At 36.1% G+C, this 22,119-nt stretch overlaps 1 protein-coding gene across 4 annotated transcripts in view; it reads right to left on the reverse strand.

Annotated features, from left to right (window-relative positions):
• RABGAP1L (RAB GTPase activating protein 1 like) overlaps positions 1-22,119 on the reverse strand; it is a 686,895-nt gene that overhangs the window by 486,537 nt on the left and 178,239 nt on the right. For all 4 annotated transcript variants that reach the window (XM_030875419.3, XM_060296102.2, XM_060296106.2 and 1 more), the window contains exons 12-13: positions 16,805-16,898; positions 9,046-9,196 (exon numbers count right to left, since the gene is read on the reverse strand). In XM_030875419.3, the coding sequence (XP_030731279.1) occupies positions 9,046-9,196; positions 16,805-16,898 (245 nt within the window). The remainder of the gene's footprint in view (positions 1-9,045; positions 9,197-16,804; positions 16,899-22,119) is intronic.

Raw genomic sequence — 22,119 nt, forward strand, 5'->3', positions numbered from 1 at the left:
CCTCTCCTATCTTGCTCAGACATATTTAATTCCCACCTCAAACATTAACTTCCCCATGAAGTCTTCCCTGACTTACCCAAGCAGAGCTGTCACTGCCTCTTTTGTATTCCACACACTTGATTAAGATACCTGTTATAACCTGTATCATCATATATTTGATCTATCTGTGTACTGGCCTGGGTTTCCCTAGGCCATGCTCCTCAAGGTTGAGAGCCCGTTTTGTCTACATAGGCCTAGAAACTACACAGAGCCTGGCACATAAAAGATGCTCAATAAAGAGTTACTAAATGAGTGAATTAATAAGTGAATGAGATTGATATCTGCCTTGCAGTCTTGATTAGATCATACAGGCATCAGGAGTGATTTTTTAGAGAATATCATTTGACTTTATGATATACTTGAGTATGCATAATCACTGAAATAATAATTCACATAATCATTACAAAGTCAAGCCTAAAGATGCAAACATTCCAAGATATTCACTAGTCAGAAAAAAAAAAATTAGAAAAAGACATCTGACTTTTCGTACTTCTAAAAAGATCACTTCTCAGTTCTATCAGCTATTGTTCACATCATATGCTCTCATGAAAATTATGTGACTAGAAGTTGTCAAACACATATTAAAGTAGAAATATACACTGATACCAATATCCATTATTACTAATATCATGCACTCATATCTTGAATACTTACTATGTACCAAGCACTTTATCATTTTATTTAATTCCCACAACAATCACAGTAGGTACTATTATTATCCCTGCTTTACAAATGATGAAACTGAGGCTTAGAAAGTTGGGATAACTTCTCAAGATCACAAGTTAATACATGGGAGGTATAAGACTCAAATCCAGGTCATTCTAACACTAGAACTTAAATCCTTTAAAAAGAAAATGTATGTGTGTGTGCACATATATACATATACTTCTTGAAAAGAAGATTCATTTGGAAAAAAACAAATTCAAGTGAGAAAAGGAAATGAGTTATGATGGTATTTCTGAAAGCTTATCAATTAAAAGCTTGTTTTAATTTTAACAAAGTATAAAGTATGAATGCTATCAATTAGGTCACTTCTACAAAAAAGCATAGAATTATAGTCTAATATTTCCTATGCTATATAAGCAGTATCAGCAGACTTGATAAACTATACCACACATGCCATGTTAATTAAAATTACACATACAGTTCTGTAAAGCTACATAAAATTCAGGTTTCCCTAAAACACACACAATCTTCCCTATGTCAAGTGGTTCATACTGCGTGAAAATGTGATCATTACTCAGTGGCTCCTAAAGCCAGCAATTAAGATTTAATCCTAAGTTTAGAAGCTTTAAATTTTGTTTGTTTCTATAAGGGGCAGCAAGGTCACAATCCTTCCATCGTCCTTTCAGATCACCTCAATATTATGAAGAATGCTAATTTAATAGAAATAACAAGAAATCTCAATGATAAGCAATAAAGAACTTACACTTTCAGAAATACGCGGTACAAGTCTGCCACTGATTCATCAACGTGTTGGTGCCCTCAGCCTCTGGCAGAAATCATGTAGCAGCAGACAGTGGTTGAAGCTGCCAAGTCCACTTTAGGACAGATGGTGTGAAGACCCACTTTAAAAGGGACGGCTTGAAGGTAGGTGATTTCAACTTTTCTATTACTAATTCTAGAAAGTACTGTTTAGAACGTTTCCATCATTTAGAAGGTTTACATGTTTCTTGATATAAACAGAATAATTCCTCAAGTAAATTATAAATTTCATTTCCATACAATGAATAGCAAAAGTAGAGAAAAGGGATAGTACTGATTTTATTTCTTTAAACTTTTATTACCCTTAAGGATTAAATGATGGGGAAAATACAGAGAAAGTTTTCCCTTCCAAAGGATCTTTAAAAGACAAAATGTAAGAATGCCCTCTTTCATTTCTATTTTAGAGTTTTCTACTTTGTGGATTCAAATACTGACTCTGCTATTTAGTAACTGTGCGTCTCAAACTCTCTGAACCTCCTATCTCACCGATGGTAAAAATGGGAGTTATATCACTGAAGCTGTCAGGTTTACATGGGAAGGGCATATGAAAACAATAGACATAATGCCCATCACACACTCCACTACTTCTCTCAGCAAGTGTTTTCTAGCATCTGCTAGAGGGCAGTCCTAGTTGAGTGGTAAGATCACAGTGGTGAGCAAAATCCACACACAATCCTTGCTGACTTAGAGTTTATGGTGCAGAGTGTCCCCGTGGGTCATATTGAACTTCCCACAGCCTCTGACCATGGCAGGACCTTTCACAACTCTGTGTCTTTGGGAATGGCATTGCCTCAGACTAAACATACCCTCCTGTTCTTTGCTCCTGGGCAGAGTTGGCTGCTCCAGTCTCTGTGCTCCCTTATCCTTGTTCATATCTCTGTCACAGCACTTAACCATGTCATCACCATTTCTCTGCTTTCTGGACTGCCTCCTACACTGGACTGTATGTTCCTACAAGGGAGGATATCAGTGTTACTTTTAACACAGAAGACACCTTAATGTTTAATAAATGAAAGAATGAATTAGTGGCACAAGTACATAACAGAGTGTTACACATATCTTGTTTTTCTTCTTTCTCTTTATTTCTCAGATGGGTGTCCTGAAACTTGCACAGACATCAAGAACCCATAGTAAGCTCCACATTTCCTAAAGTTCTTTTCTGTGCCACTCATTTAACATTGAAGCATATACTGCTTTATAATTTTCCCCATCCCCTATCACTAATGAGTGCTTACCATATATTAGGCATGCTCTGAGTGCTTTACATGAATTATCGTATTCAATCCTCACAACAATTCTGTACGATATGTATTATTAAGCCCATTTTACAAATGAGGGAATTGAGACGAAGGATAATTAAGGGACTTGCCCAAGGTCACAAGCTACTAACCAGCAGAGCTTGAAATCTGAACCCACAGTCTCCCTCCAGAGTGAGCACCAACATTTCCTCCCAAAGTGGAGCTGCAGCCTTCACCAAGGCAAGTTGTGCCTAAAAGCTCCTTGATGCTGCCAGTGGGATCAAATAATTTCTCCATTATTTAGATGGATCAGCTCTTTTGGCTGGTCCTGCTTGGTCCTCAGCTCCAGATTAAGATTACCAGTTAGCCTGCAGCTCCTGTCCTGCTTCATCTTAAATCTAGTCTAGAGTGTTTCATCCTTTTTAAACCTTTGGTTCCTAGAGTCTTTTCCTATCAGTCAAAAAGATTTGCAAAGTTTTATTTTCCATAGATTACACTACAAAAACAACAAGGCTAGAGAGAGTGACTGTTCCACACTGTAACCCCAGCCCTCTTCCCTGTTCAATATTACTCTCTAGTCTTGACCTACTAAGATTCAGGGTGGCTCCACTGGCCATTGCAAAACTCTCTATGCCAGTAATTCTGAGTGGCTCCTACCTACTCCCTGGCAAAAACAACATAGGCTAGCACACCAGGACCTGCTGCTCAAATTAACCCATTGCTGCGCTCTCCCCAACTAGATGATAAAATTCCTGGGAAAAGACACTATGCTTCACACTTTACCAGCTTTATCCACAACACAATGTAAGGCTTACAATTTAGGGGAAGAAAATAGAAAAGAATAAATGACTATATGAATAAGTCAACAAATGACCTTGGGTCCCTCGTGAGAGGGACAAAAACAAATTTTACTGCTCATCCAGTACATGCCAGGCCCTATACCAGACACAGGGTATCCACAAAGAGTAAAACAGTTGTGGTCCTTGCTCCCCTGGAGTTTAGGGTCTACTGGTGAAGTAGACCTTAAACAACTAAAAGCACACTGTGACAGCTCCCTCCCCTGAGGCAATGGTCGATATGCTAATATAATGGAGTCACAAAATCAAATATATTTGAGGGCTGGTCAGGTATTACAACGTATGAAGAACAGAGAGTAAGTAATAAAGAGTAGTATGTCTATGGCAAAACAGAAAGTACAAACTTGAGCCAGAAATGTATATTATTCTTTAATGTATTGTATTGATGATTACACAAAGCATATGACAGGCTGGATCCAGCCTGCTATATGCCATCTAACCCGAAAAGGATGCTTCAGAATGTGATTTGTTTTTTCAAATTGTGGATTACTGCACTATACCATAGGATTTAAAGATAAACAGACTACTTTCTCATGGAAGCCAAATCTTAGTAGGTTTTCTATAAATACTTCATATTCCTTCTTCCCTCCTGTCTTTGGGAGGTCTTTAGCAAGTTTATATGCTCAAGCTGAACCATTTTATTAACTGACCTTGAAATCTTGCCGTTCCCTTAATAAGGGAGGAAAAATTAACTGGACCAAAAGAAAATATTACCAGCTCTGGACCAGAAAGTGCCAAATATGCAGGCACTTCTTACTGAAAATCCTCTGGGTGTTTATGTTCTTTCTCCTGAGCAGCTCCTAAGCTCATATGCATTCACCACCAAAGTGCATTCTTAATGCTCTTGGCTACAAGCACTTGCTGTCTTATTTCTACCCGTAAGCATAGAGGAAGAACAAAATTATTTTTTAAATACTGACATCATTCATCTTATTTTTATTACGTTTGGCTATGAAGCAAGGAAGACAATGAAATTAAATATACCACTGTACTTTCTCTCACAGAAATGTTATGACTTGAGAGCCTGAATAAAGGCACAAGATCAGAGCCACACATTTCTACACTGTTTGTAAGAAAATGTTTTTGATAAACTGCACTGTTAATGATAGAAATAACATTAAAAATTTTATGTGGTCATTGACTTATAAAGCAGAGTTGGAAATATTTAGTATAGTATCTTAAATTGTACATTATTAGTCAATCTCAAGTGGCGATTAGTAAACATTTGCTGTCCTAAAATAAATAAACTACTAGGCTTACATGCTTTTCATAATAAATTATTGCACAACAGATCTCAACTTCTGTCTCTACTAACAAGGCAGCTGCGGCAGAGAAAGGTAACTGTCTACCTAGTATCTATTCTCTTTCTTCCTTATTAATAAACTCGTATTTCAGTGGATGAAGAGGAGCAGCAATGTACCACCTTAAAAAAATATTTCCCAGCTTTCTATGGAGATAGCCATGTAACAGAATCCTGATCAAGGAGATTATGTGGAAGCTGCTGTTTGGGGCTTAAGGAAAAAATCTTTAAAAGAGTGACAGACCTGGTTCTGGCAAAAAGAGATACACCAAAAAGAAGTCTAGGCTCTTGGAAGGTTCAGGCTCATGGAAGGTCCAGGCTCATGGGATGTAACTTCTAAAAGCTTGGAATTTCCCAAATGACAGGGACATCTTTGTTATTCATGGTGGGCCCCTCCAACCACATCTGACAGTTTATGCTTACATTTTGGGTGACTCATGGAAGGGCCCTAGAAAATTTATGCTAATAAGAGGACTAAGCATGGGAGCTGGCCAACGCAGAAAGACCAGCCATGTAATTAAAGGATGGGGTGTTGAGCCAGGTGATATCGATCCAGTCTCAGGGGAGGGAACAAGAGAAGGCTAAAGACTGAGTTCAACCAAGTGGGCGATGATCCAATCAATCATATATACATATGATGAAACCCCAGTAAAAACTCTGGACACCAAAGCTTGTTGAAATGCCTGGGATGGTGATAGGTACTACTACAGATTGATGCTGGGAAGGTAATATATCCCTGAGGACAATGCAAGCTTCCTGTTTGGAACCCTCTCAGTCCCAGATTCTGCCCAATGTATTTCTTCCTTTGGCTGGTTCTGATTTATATCTGATTTGCATCCTTTTGCTATTAAAAAAAAAGAACTGTAATTGTAAGTATAACACTTTGCTACATGCCTGAGGAAGTCTATGGGGACCCCCAAATTTGTAGCCAACTGGTAGGAAGTGAGAATGGTTCTGGGGACTCCCAAACTTGCAGCTGGTGTCAGAATCTTGGGCAGACTTGGCAGTCTGGAAGACTGTTCCCTTAGCCTCAAGTCTGGCTGCCTTTGTCTTTTCTCTTCTCTTTTCTGGACACAACACTTGATGTAGAGCAGCCATCTTGTGACAACAAGGTGGCAACCATATGCCAGGTATATCAGACAGGGTTCAGTCAGGGACATAGAACCCACTCTAAGTATTTCAAAAAGGATTTAATGCAAGGACTTAGGCGCTTACACACTGGAAGACCAAGAGACTGGGAACATCACTGCTAGCTTTCAGGTTTGCCACCACAACTACAGTCCAAAGAATCAGGAGGTTGCTATTGCTACTCAGGATAGGAAACTGCAGGAAAAAGGAACTACAGAATGAAGGCATGTGATTCAGAATGGAACGCCCAAAGCAGATGCAAAATCTCACAACTGGCAAGGCCCAGGCATCTGCCCACCACTGCCAGAGGAAAATAATGTGGCTTTTTTTCCTCCCTCCAGTCTTCACAGGCAGAAAGTAAATCACAGCCAGAACCCCACAGTGAAAGCAGTCCAGGAATATTTTATTCAATGAAAACATTTATGTCATTCTGTCTCTTGATCTTAAACTTTTTCCTAAAAATTGTATATTCAAAACTACCATGTTGCTTGGTATATATGGCAAAGCTTTTATCACATATACGAACATATGTATTGTCAGGAGTTTATAAATAATATTTTGGGAGACTATTTTCATTTTTCTTCCAAATTCTGAAATCTTAAAAGGTATGAATTAACAAAGCCTCTTAGTGGAGGAAGGAATATGACAGTTGCTGCTATGCCATGAGCAGCCACTAAAGGTATACAGCTTAATTATGTGCAAAAGTGATTTGACGCCAAGAGTTAATGGTCTCTGGACATTTTTGCTCAGATATCCTCATCAATAAAAATGTCTAAGCATAAACTTCCAATATATGTATATTTATTATTTATTTTTATTATTCACAAGTGCTACTGTACTAATATAAATACTATAGAAATGTAGAGAAAAATTAAAAAATGAAAAACATTTGCTTAAATAAAATACTACAAAAATACTATTCAATATTGAACATGGGCCATTTAAAATTTTTTTATTTTGTGTAACTTTTCTATTGAGATAAACTTCACATGACATAAAATTCACCATTTTAAAGCGTGCAGTTCAGTGGTTTTTAGTATATTCACAATGTTGTGCAACCATCACCTCTAATTCCAGAATATTTCCATCACCCCAAAAAGTAACCCCACACCTGTTAGCAGTCACTCCCAATTCCTCCCTTCCCCATCCCCTGGCAAACATTAGTCTACTTTCTGTCTCTCTATATTTGTCTATTCCAAACATCTCATATAAATAGAATCATACAATATGGCTCCTCATCTTCTGATATGTTTGTTTAGCAGTTTATGAAATGACAATTTGAAAACTTTCCAAAATCAGTTTTTTGGTTCATGGTTTTAATTGTGATCATATCTGGAAAATAATAACAAAAAGCAATAGATCCAAGCAGAGGCACATCATCTCTTTCAGTCCTACCCATCAACCATTTTGTTGAAATCTGGCTAGGAGAGTACTCATTTTCTCGAAGTATTCTTACAAATAAACCAGAAGGTGTTGTATTTTCATATTTTTAACAATCAGTCTCAAATTCTCTTCAACCATTTTCACAAGTTTTAAACATACCTGAAATTTCTGATTCCAGATTTTAAAGTAAGAAAATGGTAAGAGTTTTGTAATAACACAGGCATGTAGTTTTCAGTCACAAAATCACACAGTAATGTTTAAATTGCTAAATGTTTCAAACATCCTTCTCTATAACATGAATTTATTTCCCAAAGTAGTTGCTTTGTCATCCATTATCATAACATTAAATTTTGCTTGAAGGACAGATTAGTGTGTTTATTTTTTTTAAACATCTTGATATGTAACATCCTGGGACAGCAGACTTTATGAACCACCCATCTATCCTATGAAGATTTAAAACTAGATAACCTGTAAATCCACTTAATCTAACACAAGCAAACTGCAAGAAAACTGAGTATTCTAAAAGCGAATATATGAGCGTGAGCACCACTGTTATTCCATTCCAAGGTGTGCAAATCCCTTCTTCCCCCAGGTCACTCCTGAACTACACATGACAAGTGGCCATCAGACCCAAGGACCTAGCACGGCACAACAAATATTAGTATAGCTGAATAACACTTTGCATTTGTAACTTAAAAAATGCAAATGGAACTTTAGACATCTCTGCCCCCAACATCAATGGATCATCTTGCACATTCCACTATAGAAAATACTAATCATAAAAAATGGTATAAAGGTTTTTTTTTAAAAAAAAACGAATGAATTTAGCAGTGACTGAATATACTAGGCACTCAGAAAATATTTGTGAAAGGGAGGGCGGCAAAGAGGTAAGGAAGGGAAGAAGGAATCAGAGGGGCTAAAGAATTTTAAAAGTTGATATAGCCTGAGGAATAAAGTCTTACTTATCAAAAAAATTATTTATGAATAGAGATTTTCTATAAAACAAACAAAATGTTACCATTATGTTAAAATCCATGATTTATTAGAGTAATTAAGAAATTAGGAGATAAGACCTAAGAAGAGAGCCTAGGATCGAGGATTACCTTTACCTGTGCTCTAAAATCAATTTTTTGGGCATAAGCAAAGGAATTTACATTGGAACCAGAGGCTCCTGAAAGGATAAGGATATGGGCAAGTATCCACATCATTTAAGTGTAAGGTTACATAAGCATAGGAGGCCTTATAATTTCATTTTACGTTAATTTGACTTTAAAATTATACTAGAGTACAGTTATACTGTGTACAACTGTACATAAATCTCATACAGTAAGAAAGGTTAATTGAGAGTACTTGAAATATAAGTATATTCCAACTTAGTAAACAGTTATAAAGTTACCTGAACAAAAAAATGAAAGCCAAGGCATTAAGTGTTCATAGATCACTACAGTGCATTGTTTATCACTGTCCAACAAGTGTTTAGAACAAAAGGCAACTATTCACTGAACAACAATAGAGTTTTTAAAGAAGTTCAAAGCATTTATGACTTACTGGAGCTATGAAAACAGAATTTACTTAATATACTGTTGCATGAGAATAATATGAAAAGATCTCCTACCTTTGTGATAAGAAGTCGGTACCTATCCAGCATTGCCTGGTTGTCATGGCAGCCTGCTAATAATTGCCATACCTCTGCCCTCAATGCTTCAGGAACACCACTCTTCACCAGAGTAGACAGCCCTTTTGGTCGCGCACCAAGATTATTGTGCCTAAGAAAACAAGAAAATAAACCATTCATACTCCCTTCACCACTGCTGACCTGCTGTTGTTATGAAAAGTATATTGATGAGTTTATATAAAAGTGCAAGACTGGATCAGGAGAAAAATGGCAGGGAGGGGCATGAAATAATAATAGTAGTGCTTAAGTTTAGTAATGTCTTCAACTTTTTTTCTTGATTCCATCTTCTTTATTAGTGAACCATGTTATTCCACCCACAAGGAAAGTTCTTTCTTCTCCTCATTTACTTTTTAATCATCCTATGAACCTACTCATAATAATGAATATGTTAACTATATATTTCTAGGCAGCATTCCAAGGCATAAAAAGAGCCATCTGAATCCCCTGAGATGAACGTATGACAAGTTGGCTAATGATGTGTGTATGGTAAGTGTTGGGGGCAAGGAATGCTGAAAGTAGATCAGGGGCCTATCACACCTTGACTATATACCTCTACATCCTGACCCAAAGTGCTTCCTAAAGCAAGAACCTAGACCTTTCCTCCAAAACATATACAACCTATCCAACTCCCCAGCAACATACACTTATCAGCCTTACCCATTTCCAAGGGTGTTTAGAATTGGAACAATGAAAAATACATTGTCATGAAGTCAATGATCACATAGTAGGTATGCTACTATGATAATCTGCCCAACTGAACAAGAAACTGAACTGTAGTTCCCAGTCTATGCCTAGCTTGAACCTGGAGCTATGTTCTATGCCTTTTTGTTCAGACTTTATCTCTACTTTGCTGCTCACCTTTGATCTCTTAGAGCTGATCCTAGTGTAATCATCTGGACTCCAAACCTTAATGATGTACTCTGGTTTGGTCTAACATCCCAGGTTCTGGTTTCAAGTTTTAAGCCTGAAAAGTCATAGAAACCATATGTCTATTTTCTAAAATTGGCCTCCCATCTACTTTACCTCCTTCTCTATCTTTACACACTCTTCCAGCTCCAGGCCAGACCTCAGTTTTGGCATGCCCTTCATCTGAAAATATGTTCCATGCTTTCCCCATCCTCTCATAGTCCAGCTATCTTGGAAAAACTGTAATAAGTTCCATAACTCGAAAGTTCAAGTAAACTCATCTCATTAATATCTTTAATAAACCATCAAATTCATGACCATTCTGCTTTCTTTCAGCCTCATAAAGGAAAACGTTTATATTGTTGAGTTAGGGAACCTAAGCTGATAATACTGACAGGCTTGAAGCAAAACAAAGTAAAAAGAGGTAGAGCTTACATGATTTAACATGCTACGACACCATTAACATAATTATGCTGCTAAGTGAAAAAAGCAGGTTTCAAAATAGTATATATATGGTATTATTTAAAATACACATTCTCTCTCTCACACTCTCTCCCTAACACATACTATTTTGAAACCTGCTTTTGACATGCACAGAAAAGAATATGGAAGAATAAACTCCAAAATATCTATGTAATGGAATTGAGAGAAAATACTCCTTTTATTTTCCTATACTGTTTGAAATATTTACAACGGTCTTGAATGTTTTTATAATAATACACCAAAAAAAACCGTTTCAGGTCTTTAAATTTCTCTCATGGACTTCAATTAAAACATAAATTTAGTTAATTTGGAAAAACACCATAGCTAAATATGTTCCATAAAATATGTCAAGTAGATAGAGTATTAACTATTCTTGAGAAGACTTATACCTGAGTAAACTGTATGACACATGGATTTCCTTCCTACTGCCTCTTCTTCACTATCCAACTGAATTTAAGATTAGCAAAAGAATACTGCACCACAAGAGAGCCAGGATCAGTCATAAAAGGATCTTTTTTGTAATTTATTATTTGATTCTGATTACACTTTTGAATAGGAAAAACGTATGTGGTTTGAGGGCTAGGAAAGTTTCTGTACTCTTAATGTAAAAAAAGAAATGAGTTAACTAAAAACAACAGTGTGCAAAGGGCTAAGCTCATTTCCTATGAAATTAAATGCAAAATATGCTGAATTATGAGTCCCATAATGTACAATATCATATAAGAATTCAAATTAATTAAATATATTACATATTATACAGAAATCAAGGTCATCACTGTGTATCTACAGCTATTAAAATTCCAATAAATATCTCCTATAAAAGAAACCTTTATTCCACCCCACATCACACTCTAGATATCATACTGTCTCCTACCTTGCACATCAAATTTCTCTAAAGGATCGCTGTATACTCAATCTCTATTTCTTCCCCTCACACTCATTCTTCAGCTCAACTCAACATGGCTTCTCTATCTCTCCTAGAAACAGTTTTCACTTAAGCAATACATGACCTCTCTATGCCACTAAACTCAAAAGACATTTTTCACTCCTTTCACTGTTGACCACTTTGTTTCCCTCGGCTTCAATAACAAAGCACTCTCTTTTCCTCCCACCCACAAACCCCACTGATGATTGCTTCTCCTCTATTAACCTCTTAAGTATTCTGAGCTTTTAATCTCTCCAGTTTCCCTCAGTGATCTAATTCTCTTCAGTCTCTTGTCTCTGGGCATTGTCATCCATGCCCATGTATTCTGAGCTCCAGAAATCAACATGCTCAAATCTAAACTCATATTCTTTCTCCCTAAACCTCATCGTTTTCCAGGGTATCCTACCTCAGTGATTGTCACTACAATCCAACCAAATTAGAAACCTAGGCGTTATGGTTGACATTACTCTCTGTCCCATAATCCATTACTAATCCATCAAGAAGTCTAATGCATTTTATTTTCCCAACCTGTCCAAAATCCATGCACTTCTACTTCCACTACCACCAACTGTAGTCACTCTACAACCTCTACAATGACCTCCTAACATCCACTCATCCTACTACGATATGCTTCCAACGCGGCAGACAAAATGAAGAGGACAACCAGCTTGATTAAGTGTTATGTTGGCTCAAATTACTTTGTATAATGATTTATATAAGATTTTGAATCTGGAATATCTCTTCCTACTCATGCATACACACACCTTAAGGTTAATAGTCAACAGTCCCTAATACACATTTTACCATAATATGATTCAACTCAACCAACATTCAGCTTCTAGCTGACCCTCAGCCATCTGTTTGGCTGGGTATAATAGAAAAGTCTTTTCTCCTCTCTTAAAAACCCAGGCACTATTTATCTTTACAGACTGACATTTAAAAAGAACTATGTCATTCATAACACAACATGATTAGCAGCTTTAATTTACTGATTATTCTTGTAATGACACAGTAATTATATTGCATATAGCACCCTAGTACTTAAGAGATACTAGTGGATACTAAGCTAAATGCTACTAGTATACATCTATGACCAGAGAAGACCCAAACAAAAGAACAATCTATAGAAATAATCATTGTTTCAATATTTCTAATAAAAATATAACTATATATGGCCATTGCTTTAATAGCGTACAGCATTAACTGCAGCTATCAAGAGACTTGGAAATGGGCTAGTTATGACAGGTGCCGAACTCTGCACTAGAAGCAAGATAGTTACCAAATTATTCAAAAAGTCACACATAAACCAGACATATACTAAACAAGTAGTAATCGGGCAGTTTTTAATGCATGAATATAAACTCCACAAGGGCAGGAATCTCTGTCTTCTTTAGTTATATATCCCAAGCACCTAGAACAGTGCCTGGCATATAAAAGGTCTTCAATACATTTTAGGTAAATGAATAGGTTTATGAAACTAAATTAATATGATCAACTACTAAGGCTAAGCTAAAGAATGCTTTTTTAAAAGCAAACATTCTCATTGATTCTAATAGCATCATAAAGCTGTTTTATATTCATCTAGTTACCTTCAAAGAGGCATCTTTTCTTGAAACTATCTGGGCATGTAAGAACTTTCTCTATTGTTAAAGCTGTCCAGAAGAGAATTTCAAAGGGAAGGTATCATTTCTAACAAAAACAGCAGAGAAATCAAGAGATGAGAAGAAAAGCCATTGAATGAAACTGAGTGGTCACTGATGGAATTAGGAAAGTTTTGATAGAGGGGAGGTGGAAGTAAGTGGTTAGAAGATATGAGAATGTGAGGGCAGCAGCCTGACCCATGTTAAAAGGTTTTCTCAGAAAAGGGAATAGCTAGAACTGAAACTAAAAGATGGAGAACATCAAGTAAAGTTAGACATTTCTCCTTCCACTATTAATGATAAGACCTAGATATGTCAACCTAGGTCTTACTTTAAGTTAAACAAGCTACATGAAGAAAAGTTTCAAGAAAAGAGACACATTAAAGGTCACTGGATAAATCAAGAACACATATTTTAATCTGATCTGTATGTGTTTTTGCCGGGTTTTTTCATTAGTCAAAAAAGTGGAACATTATATTGATGTGAAAAGGAAGGAAGCTATGGATGTTCATGCTTAGTGATTCAAATCCTTCATGTTTCCCAAGTTTAGATTTTTTTTTCCCCCTGTCAAGTCTGCTGATGCTCAGCTAGGTTGAGAAACCATGGATTAAGAACACATTTTCCCACTGTGATAATAAGTATAGCTATGAAAAATATAATCAAAGTGCCTATTAAATGCATACTGACTTTCTGAAAGTCTAATAAAAGAGAATGAATAGTTTGAAGATGGTTTTATTTATATATAATAAACTATACTCAATTTTTACCTCAGAGGTTCACTTCATCTTTTTTGGTTAGAAAATCTTCCTGCCACAAAAGCTGACTTACATCTAAGGGTTCAGCATCAGCACTCTGCTTTCTTAAGCTATCCAGAAATAATTCTGCCCCAATTCCTTAAATTCTTTAAATAATTTAATGTGTAAGTCATCAGCATTACCATTCTGAATATATTCAGGAAAAAGAAATCTTGCTACAACTTCAGTTTGTTTCCAAGTCCTCCCTTCACAAACATCTCCTCATTTCCTCTCTCCCTGACCCTCTCCCTCTCCTCTCTCAATCCCTGTTTCCTCATTTTTTTTTTATTTAGTTCTTTCATCAAGACACCTTAACTCCAGTCTTGTATGAAGACCTCCACCACTAAACATTTTATAGTCTGTTTTCCATTTTCTTTTCCATAGTATCCTTATTTTTTTCTGATTATTTCAAATTAGTATTAAATAGTCTTCCTTTATATCTTTCTAATAGTGTATTTCATTATCTGAATTCTGATTTTATCCATAAAAGCTTCACTTTATTTTAATAGAGTGATCTAGTTGTTTTATAATAAGTTGAAAATACTTTCAACTATGTTTTATTTAAAAGTGCCTTGAGAACACAGGCTGTCTCCTCATAAAAATCTCCCCAAAGCACAAAATGTAGTGTTTTCCCCAAAAGGTGCTTTACCTAAATAAATCACAAAAATATCTTCATGTAAGTCCCTAAGCTAGTATTCCTAAGACTCACTGAAAAGCTCTAAAAAAGATGAATGTTTAAAAAAGATATTCCAAGAGCAATTTAAAAATTTTGTCAATTCTTGTGTAATAGATATAAACTCTCAAACAGGCAAATTTTATTGTTTTCATATGAATTGTCATGACACAACTGCAATAATAAGCCAAATAAAATAAAAATACATACTTGAATTGTAAAAGATCCAGCAAGTTTTATAAAGGTCTAAAAATCAGTTATCTTAGTCCTTTAAAATAGTTCCCTCAGATTCTTTCAATGAGTTTCTTGAAGTCCACTACTAAAAATATAATGTAGAAAGATGGTATTTTATTTCTGCAAAAAATGTACACTGAATGATAGCTGAGAAATCCCATCAACTCTACTTCAGAATTCTTTCTCTGTTTGGAACTCCTCTCCATACAAAAGACCCATGAGTTTGGTATAGACCTCATCAACCCATGCAATTACATCCTAACTGCCTTCTCTATTAATACTTTCTTCCTACTCCAAAATTACCTTTCTAAATAATAAAAAGCATCATAGCAATTTCACCTTTAAAATATTTGTTGGGGATTTTCTTTATCACATTTATTGTATTTTTTTTTCTACTTTTGTGTTCATTCGAAAATTTCCATTGGGTCCTCAGTGCTAACAGAAGCATTTATCCATTATGTCACAATTATCTGTTTAAATGTCTATATGCCTCTATAAGACGGTAAACTCTTTGGGGGTAGGAATTATCTCCTATTCATATTTAAATCAGCATACAATTCCTAAGAGAGAATAGATGAATTTTTTAAGTTGGGTAAAAAAATCAAGTGATTGTCACTTTATAAAAAAGAAATTTCTTAACCATTTTCTTAACAAAATGGTTAAGAAATTTGAAACAACCTCATTGTTTCAGTTATTTTGTTAAAATCGTCTGTTATGAGTGTATATTTCCACCCTTCTTGATTATGAACCTCAAAGGTAGGAACTGTGTATTTATCTATGTATCTGTATGTATATGTATCTATGTCCACCATACTGCCATTCTCATGATCTCTCTTTAAACTCATACGAGAAGTCTGGGAAGGGTATCAATTTTCCTAGTTTATTCTCTCTTGTGCTAAAACTTCTACATGCTCCTATAAAAAGTAATCCAGAAACCTATGTACATTATAGAAATGGCAGCCTGTCCAACTGGTTAAAAAGTTCTGGCTCTGGAGCCAGACTGCCTAGATTCAAATCCTGTCATTTACTTGTTGCATGATCATGGGCAAATTATTTATTGACCATGGGATCTTGAGCAAGTTACCTATTTGCTGCCATTATCTGTTGTGTATTTTTATACTAGCTACCTGACATAGCTGCACCTCCATTTTCTCATCTGTAAAATGAAGATAATAATAATCCCTAGGTCAGAGGGTTGTCATGATGATAATTAACTAAGGTATCTAAAGTGCTTAGAACAGCACCCGACACACAGTAAGTACACTTAAGTCAGCTATTACTTTTGTAGCCATGCCCCACCTTTCCTTCTGTTACAATGAATGTTCTGCGCTTCTAAATACAACTCCTCCACTAGTCAACAAGTCCATCTCTTCTTGCCTATTCATCGACTTCTCTTGCAACTGTGTCCTCTTCCTCTGGCATTATCAAATTTTCTCTTCCTACTAAATCATTTCCAACAACATACAATGTGCAGGCTATATCGGCCATCCTAATTTTCAGAATAATCTCTCAACCCACATCCACTTCCTAATTATGTCCCTATTTCTTATCCTCTCCTTCTAGCAAAACTTCTCCGAAGACCTATCTATCTATAACTGCTGATTATCTTTCCTCTTAGACATAGTCCAATCAGGCTTTCATTCCTACCTCTCCACAGAGGGGTTCTGGTCCAAGTAACCAGTGACATTCAAATTGCTGGACCCAATGAAATTCTCAGGCTTCCTCTGACTTGACCTATCAGCAGTTGATCACTTCCTCCTTCTTGATAGTCTTAATTCACTTGATTTCTACCTTGGTTCTCCTCCTACCCTTGGTTCTCTTCCTCCAAAGGATCTTTCTTGGACTCCTTTGCATGATCTTTCCTACTCATCTTTCCAACTGCCAAACACTGGAGTGGCTGAAGGCTCAACCCCTAGATGACCATCTATATTGACTGCCTAAGTAATCTCAAGATTAAGATATGTAAACACATAGATTTTAATTAATAAAGCAAATTAATATCAATTATGTAAATATAAAATTTTCAATAAAAAAAAAAGTTTACCATCTTCCTAGCAATTCTCCCCAAGAATATAGGATCTTCTCAGGACAATCCTTAGACACATCACCTGTTCCACTCGAGAGTTCATTATCACTCTCTGCAGAAGAAATACAAAAAGAACAAACATTATATTACATACTATATTAGATATTAATGTATTTTAAAACAAGAAACATGACCGTGTGTCTAATGAACAATCAAATAATACTTTTGCTTAATTATTATACCCATTGCAAAAATAACAGTATTTCATTAATACATTTTATCTTTAGTGCCTCAATAAATATTTTCAAATCACAAGTTTTTATGAAAATTCTTGTCTACAGTTTACACAGTATGAAATTGAAAATACCGATAAATAAATATCTTTACCCAAAGAGAGAAAATTTAAAAGCTAATGGTAACATGATTAGAAATTCTTATATGGTGCTTTATTCATCAGTTGAACATTCTCAGAAATTAATATTTTATTTAAATTATTTTATTACTATAGTTATTAATATTTACTGAGATAAATAAATACTAAAAACAAGAGTCAGACATATATATCAATATATAACACCAAGAAACATGTATAATATGATACAAACACACAACCAGAAATCTAAAAAAACTTTTTAAGGTTTTTTAAAGATATATTGATAAGTACAAGATATTTTTGACTAAGGAAAGATGAAACTATTTGGTCTTTTAAAATGGCAACTGTATAAAACATCCCAAGATGTAAAGTAATCGTTTCAGAAAGAATAAGATAGGTTGAGTTACAGTTTACAATTAGTGGTGAAAATGAGTAATTCTAAGGTCTATAAATCTTTTTTGAGTGGTAACAGTTGGTAGAGAAAGGAGATGTAATGGCCACAATTCACCTACATTATAACAAAGACTCTGACACAGTACTACCTAAGAAAAGGCTGGAGAAGTATTGTCTGAATGATGAAATAAGCTAGATAAAAATCTGTCTGGCTGATGGCAAGTACTAAGGTTTTTTTTGTTTTGTTTTGTTTTTTTGCAATATGCGGGCCTCTCACTGTTGTGGCCTCTCCCGTTGCAGAGCACAGGCTCCAGACGCACAGGCTCAGCGGCCATGGCTCACGGGCCCAGCAGCTCCGTGGCATGTGGGATCTTCCCATACCGGGGCACGAACCCGTCTCCCCTGCATCGGCAGGCAGACTCTCAACCACTGCGCCACCAGGGAAGCCCAGTACTAAGGTTTAATCAATGCTGTTACAGTATAGTAGGGATTGGCATTAAGTGAATCACATTGGGATCTGTGTTAAGAACAGTTTTACTTAGCATGCTACAAATCCCATGATCCAATCATAAACTCATTCATGTATCAGTGGATATATTCAACACCAAAAATTAATATGATAAATAAAGGTTTATCTAGCAAGGTTAAAAAATTTGGTCATATCCATCCGAAAAGATTTTATCACATATTTAGTAAAATATAAACAAACTATATGCATACACACAGACAAATGCTTCACCATATTTAGGATGATACCAGATAAACAAGAATCATGAGGGACATTTTATTCAAAAAGTAAGTATTGGGACTTCCCTGACAGCGCAGTGGTTAAGAATCCACCTGCCAATGCAGGGGACATGGGTTCGAGCCCTGGTCCGGGAAGATCCCACATGCCGCGGAGCAACTAAGCCCATGTGCCATAACTACTGAGCCTGTGCTCTAGAGCCCGTGAGCCACAACTACTGAGCCCACATGCAACAACTACTGAAGCCCGCACACCTAGAGCCCGTGTTCCACAACAAGAGAAGCTACTGCAATGAGAAGCCTGCGCACTGCAACAAAGAGTAGCCCCCGCTCACCGCGACTAGAGAAAGCCTGCACACAGCAACGAAGACCCAATGCAGCTAAAAATAAGTAAATAAATTTATTAAAAAACAAAACAAAACAAAAAAAACTAATGAAAGCCAAAATTTCAAAAAAAGTAAGCATTATTCTGGATGGTGGGATGAAGGTTAAAAGGATATACACTAACATCACTGCTCTAGAAATACCTCACATAAGCAACTCTATGAACTTTGCAACAAGTTCATCATGAAAATAATAGAAATGAGATATTTTTTAAAGCTAAAGTACATGAAGTATTACTAAGTACTGGAGGAATAATGTTAACAGAAACAACTGAAGCCTTAATATTAAAATATCCTAATGTGAACTACTACCCCTTACAATCCTTATAATTTTTTAAACTGAACTGAGGCACTTCTGAGAGTCATATGAAATGAATAAAGGAAACCTCATTTAAAGTGAAGTCAGGAAGCCATGGAGGGGCAGTTCTCAGACATGTATCATTCACCGCAGCTTACAGACCCCAGCAGGAAGAAAGATTTCCTCCTGATCCAGCAAGGACAAGCTGCCCGCCATCTGCAGCCAATGAAGAACCCCTGCAGCCCTCCCCAATTTCCTCCTTTCCTCTATAAAAGCAAGGCCCTCTCATCCGTTCTCCAGATATGCCTATAGTTTACCATTTTTTGCTTGTCCCAAACTACACATCTCTGCTATTCCAAATAAACTTATTTTGCTGGTAAAATAATTGGCTGGTTTTGTTTGTTTAAAATCAGTAGGGAAAAGGGACACTATTAAAAGTTACACTGGAAAGCAGGTTAAACTTAGACTCTCAGGCAAACAGACTGCTGGTCACCCCTCTTATTAATTAGTACCAAGCATAATATAAGTACTTATAAATTGATACTCAGTTAAGCAGGGTCCAAGACATTCCTACTTTATACTCTAATTTGCTACACAGTAAATCATAATACACCAAGGTGCCAAATTATTTGATGAAGTTGTACATGCTAAACTGGCGACCAAAATCTAAGAACACAATGAAAAGGAAAAAGAAAAAAGGAAACAAACACTGATAGACATCATTAATCTCTTTTTTTTGCGGTACGCAGGCCTCTCACTGTTGTGGCCTCTCCCGTTGCGGAGCACAGGCTCCGGACGCGCAGGCTCAGCGGCCATGGCTCACGGGCCCAGCCACTCCGCGGCATGTGGGATCTTCCTGGATCGGGGCACGAACCCGTGTCCCCTGCATCAGCAGGCGGACTCTCAACCACTGCACCACCAGGGAAGCCCTATCATTAATCCTGATTATGATAAAACTCAAAAAGTATTACTGATATACAGAATCTTTCAGATTCTTATTATTCTTGTTGCGAAAGGAATTCCTAAGCATGAAACAAAACCAAGATGCTATAAGAAAGAATAAGAAATATAACTACCTATAAATTAAAAACTTCTATGAAGTAAGGTACAATATATATTAAAAAACAAGCAAAAAAAATTTTTCCAACATATGACAGGGCTATTTTACCTAATATACCAAGATCTTACTAAGCAATAAAATAAAGAATAATCCAACAGAAAATTGGGCCAATGACATGAACATAGTACAGGTCAAAACATATAAAATACAACTAGCCAGTAAAGATATTAAAGAAAGCCCTATCTCAATAATTTTTCAATGCAAATTAAAACAATGAAACATATTCACCAATTAGACTGGCAGACAGTATAAAGAATAATAACACCTAATGTTGATAAAAGTATGGGGAAACAGACAAGAAGGTTGATGTTTAAACGAGCAATCTTTTTTAATTTATTAAGATTCTAAATTAATATACCATTTGATCCAGCAACTCCACTTCTAGAAATTTATTATCCAGAAATACATATGCCAAAAATATATATGTAAGAGGATTTTCATTGCATCACTGCTTATAATAATAAGGAATTGAAAACTATCAGGAATCCATCAATAGGAGTTTTATTAATTAAATTATAGTATATCCATTCAAAAGAATACTATCCAGTAGTTTAAAAGAATTGGTGAATCTTTATATGCTAACATGAAAATCACCTAAAATATATTATTTGGTGATGAAAAGAAACAAAAGAGTAATTTTAAGTATGGTTTTATTTTAGTAAATATTGTTACTTATATGATTACAAAGACCTTTAAAAATAACTGTAAGCATATACACCAAACTATTAACAGCAATTATGTTCCAGTACCTAACAGTATCTTATCGCATAGTAGGCACCCAATAAATATTTAGGGAATGCATATTTCACTTTTAAGTTTTATATTTCTGTAATATTTTTATCTTTTAAAATAAATATGCATAACTATAATAATGGGGAAAGGATTTTAATTTTTTAATGAACCCTGTTGCTATATGAAACAAAAACCTATTTTATTATTATAAATCCCTACTAATATGTCATGAAACATGAATGATAACAATGCCTTGTCTTCCTGACAACCTCCCAAGTTACTGTCCACCACAAAAAGGAAATCAGAACTGTAAGCACCTAGACTAGCAAAGGAGAACCCCAAGGAGAAGGAAAGAAAATGGGCACACTGAAGTAAAACCAGATCCCTGATGAACAATTAAGGCAGAAACAACAGCAAGTCAGGGGTCAAATATTTGGACAAAAATAGGACTTAGCCAAGGAAGATAGGAGTCCCAAGCTTTTATTGACTGTCTGCCTTTTTTATTTATATTCCAGGCACTCTTCTAAGTTTTACAGGCATTAACTCACTTTATCCTCTAAACAACCTAATGAGGTAGTCACTACTAGTGTGCCCATTTTAAAGGTGAGGAAACTGTGGCACAGAGAGGTTAAATACTACTGACCATGAGTCTTATATATTTACTGGCCATCTTGCTAGACAGGAAGAAAGGGGGCTAAAGAAAAGTAAATTTAAGTCTCTACTATATTAGATAAGACAGAGTTTCTAGGGAGGACTAAAGAAATAAACTAAGAAAAAAATAAGAAAGAAAAAAGACACGAAGTGTGGTGGAAAACATAGTGAGGAGGTTGGCAAGTAAAACGTGACAAAGAAGAAGAGAGAAGGAACAATGGAATCAGGAAGAAACATAAAATGATAACTCTGAAGGTTCTGAAAAAACAAATGCGCTCCATTCTACATAAAGAGAAAAAAAGAGAGATAGTGAGGACAAATGAAAGAAGGCTGGGATTCCTATCCTTGGCTAAATCCTAATCCATCAAAATTCAGGTCAGGGGCTTCCCTGGTGGCGCAGTGGTTGAGAGTCCGCCTGCCGATGTAGGGGACAAGTGTTCATGCCCCAGTCCGGGAAGATCCCACATGCCATGGAGCGACTAGGCCTGTGAGCCATGGCCGCTGTGCCTCCGTGTCCAGAGCCTGTGCTCCGCAATGGGAGAGGCCACAACAGTGAGAGGCCCGCGTACCGCAAAAAAAAAAAAAAAAAAAAAAAAAAAATTCAGGTCAGGAGTTACCCTCTTCTGGCTAGGCTAAGTG

This window comes from Globicephala melas, chromosome 1 (assembly GCF_963455315.2).
Source record: "Globicephala melas chromosome 1, mGloMel1.2, whole genome shotgun sequence".
NCBI classification, from domain to species: Eukaryota; Metazoa; Chordata; class Mammalia; order Artiodactyla; family Delphinidae; genus Globicephala; species Globicephala melas.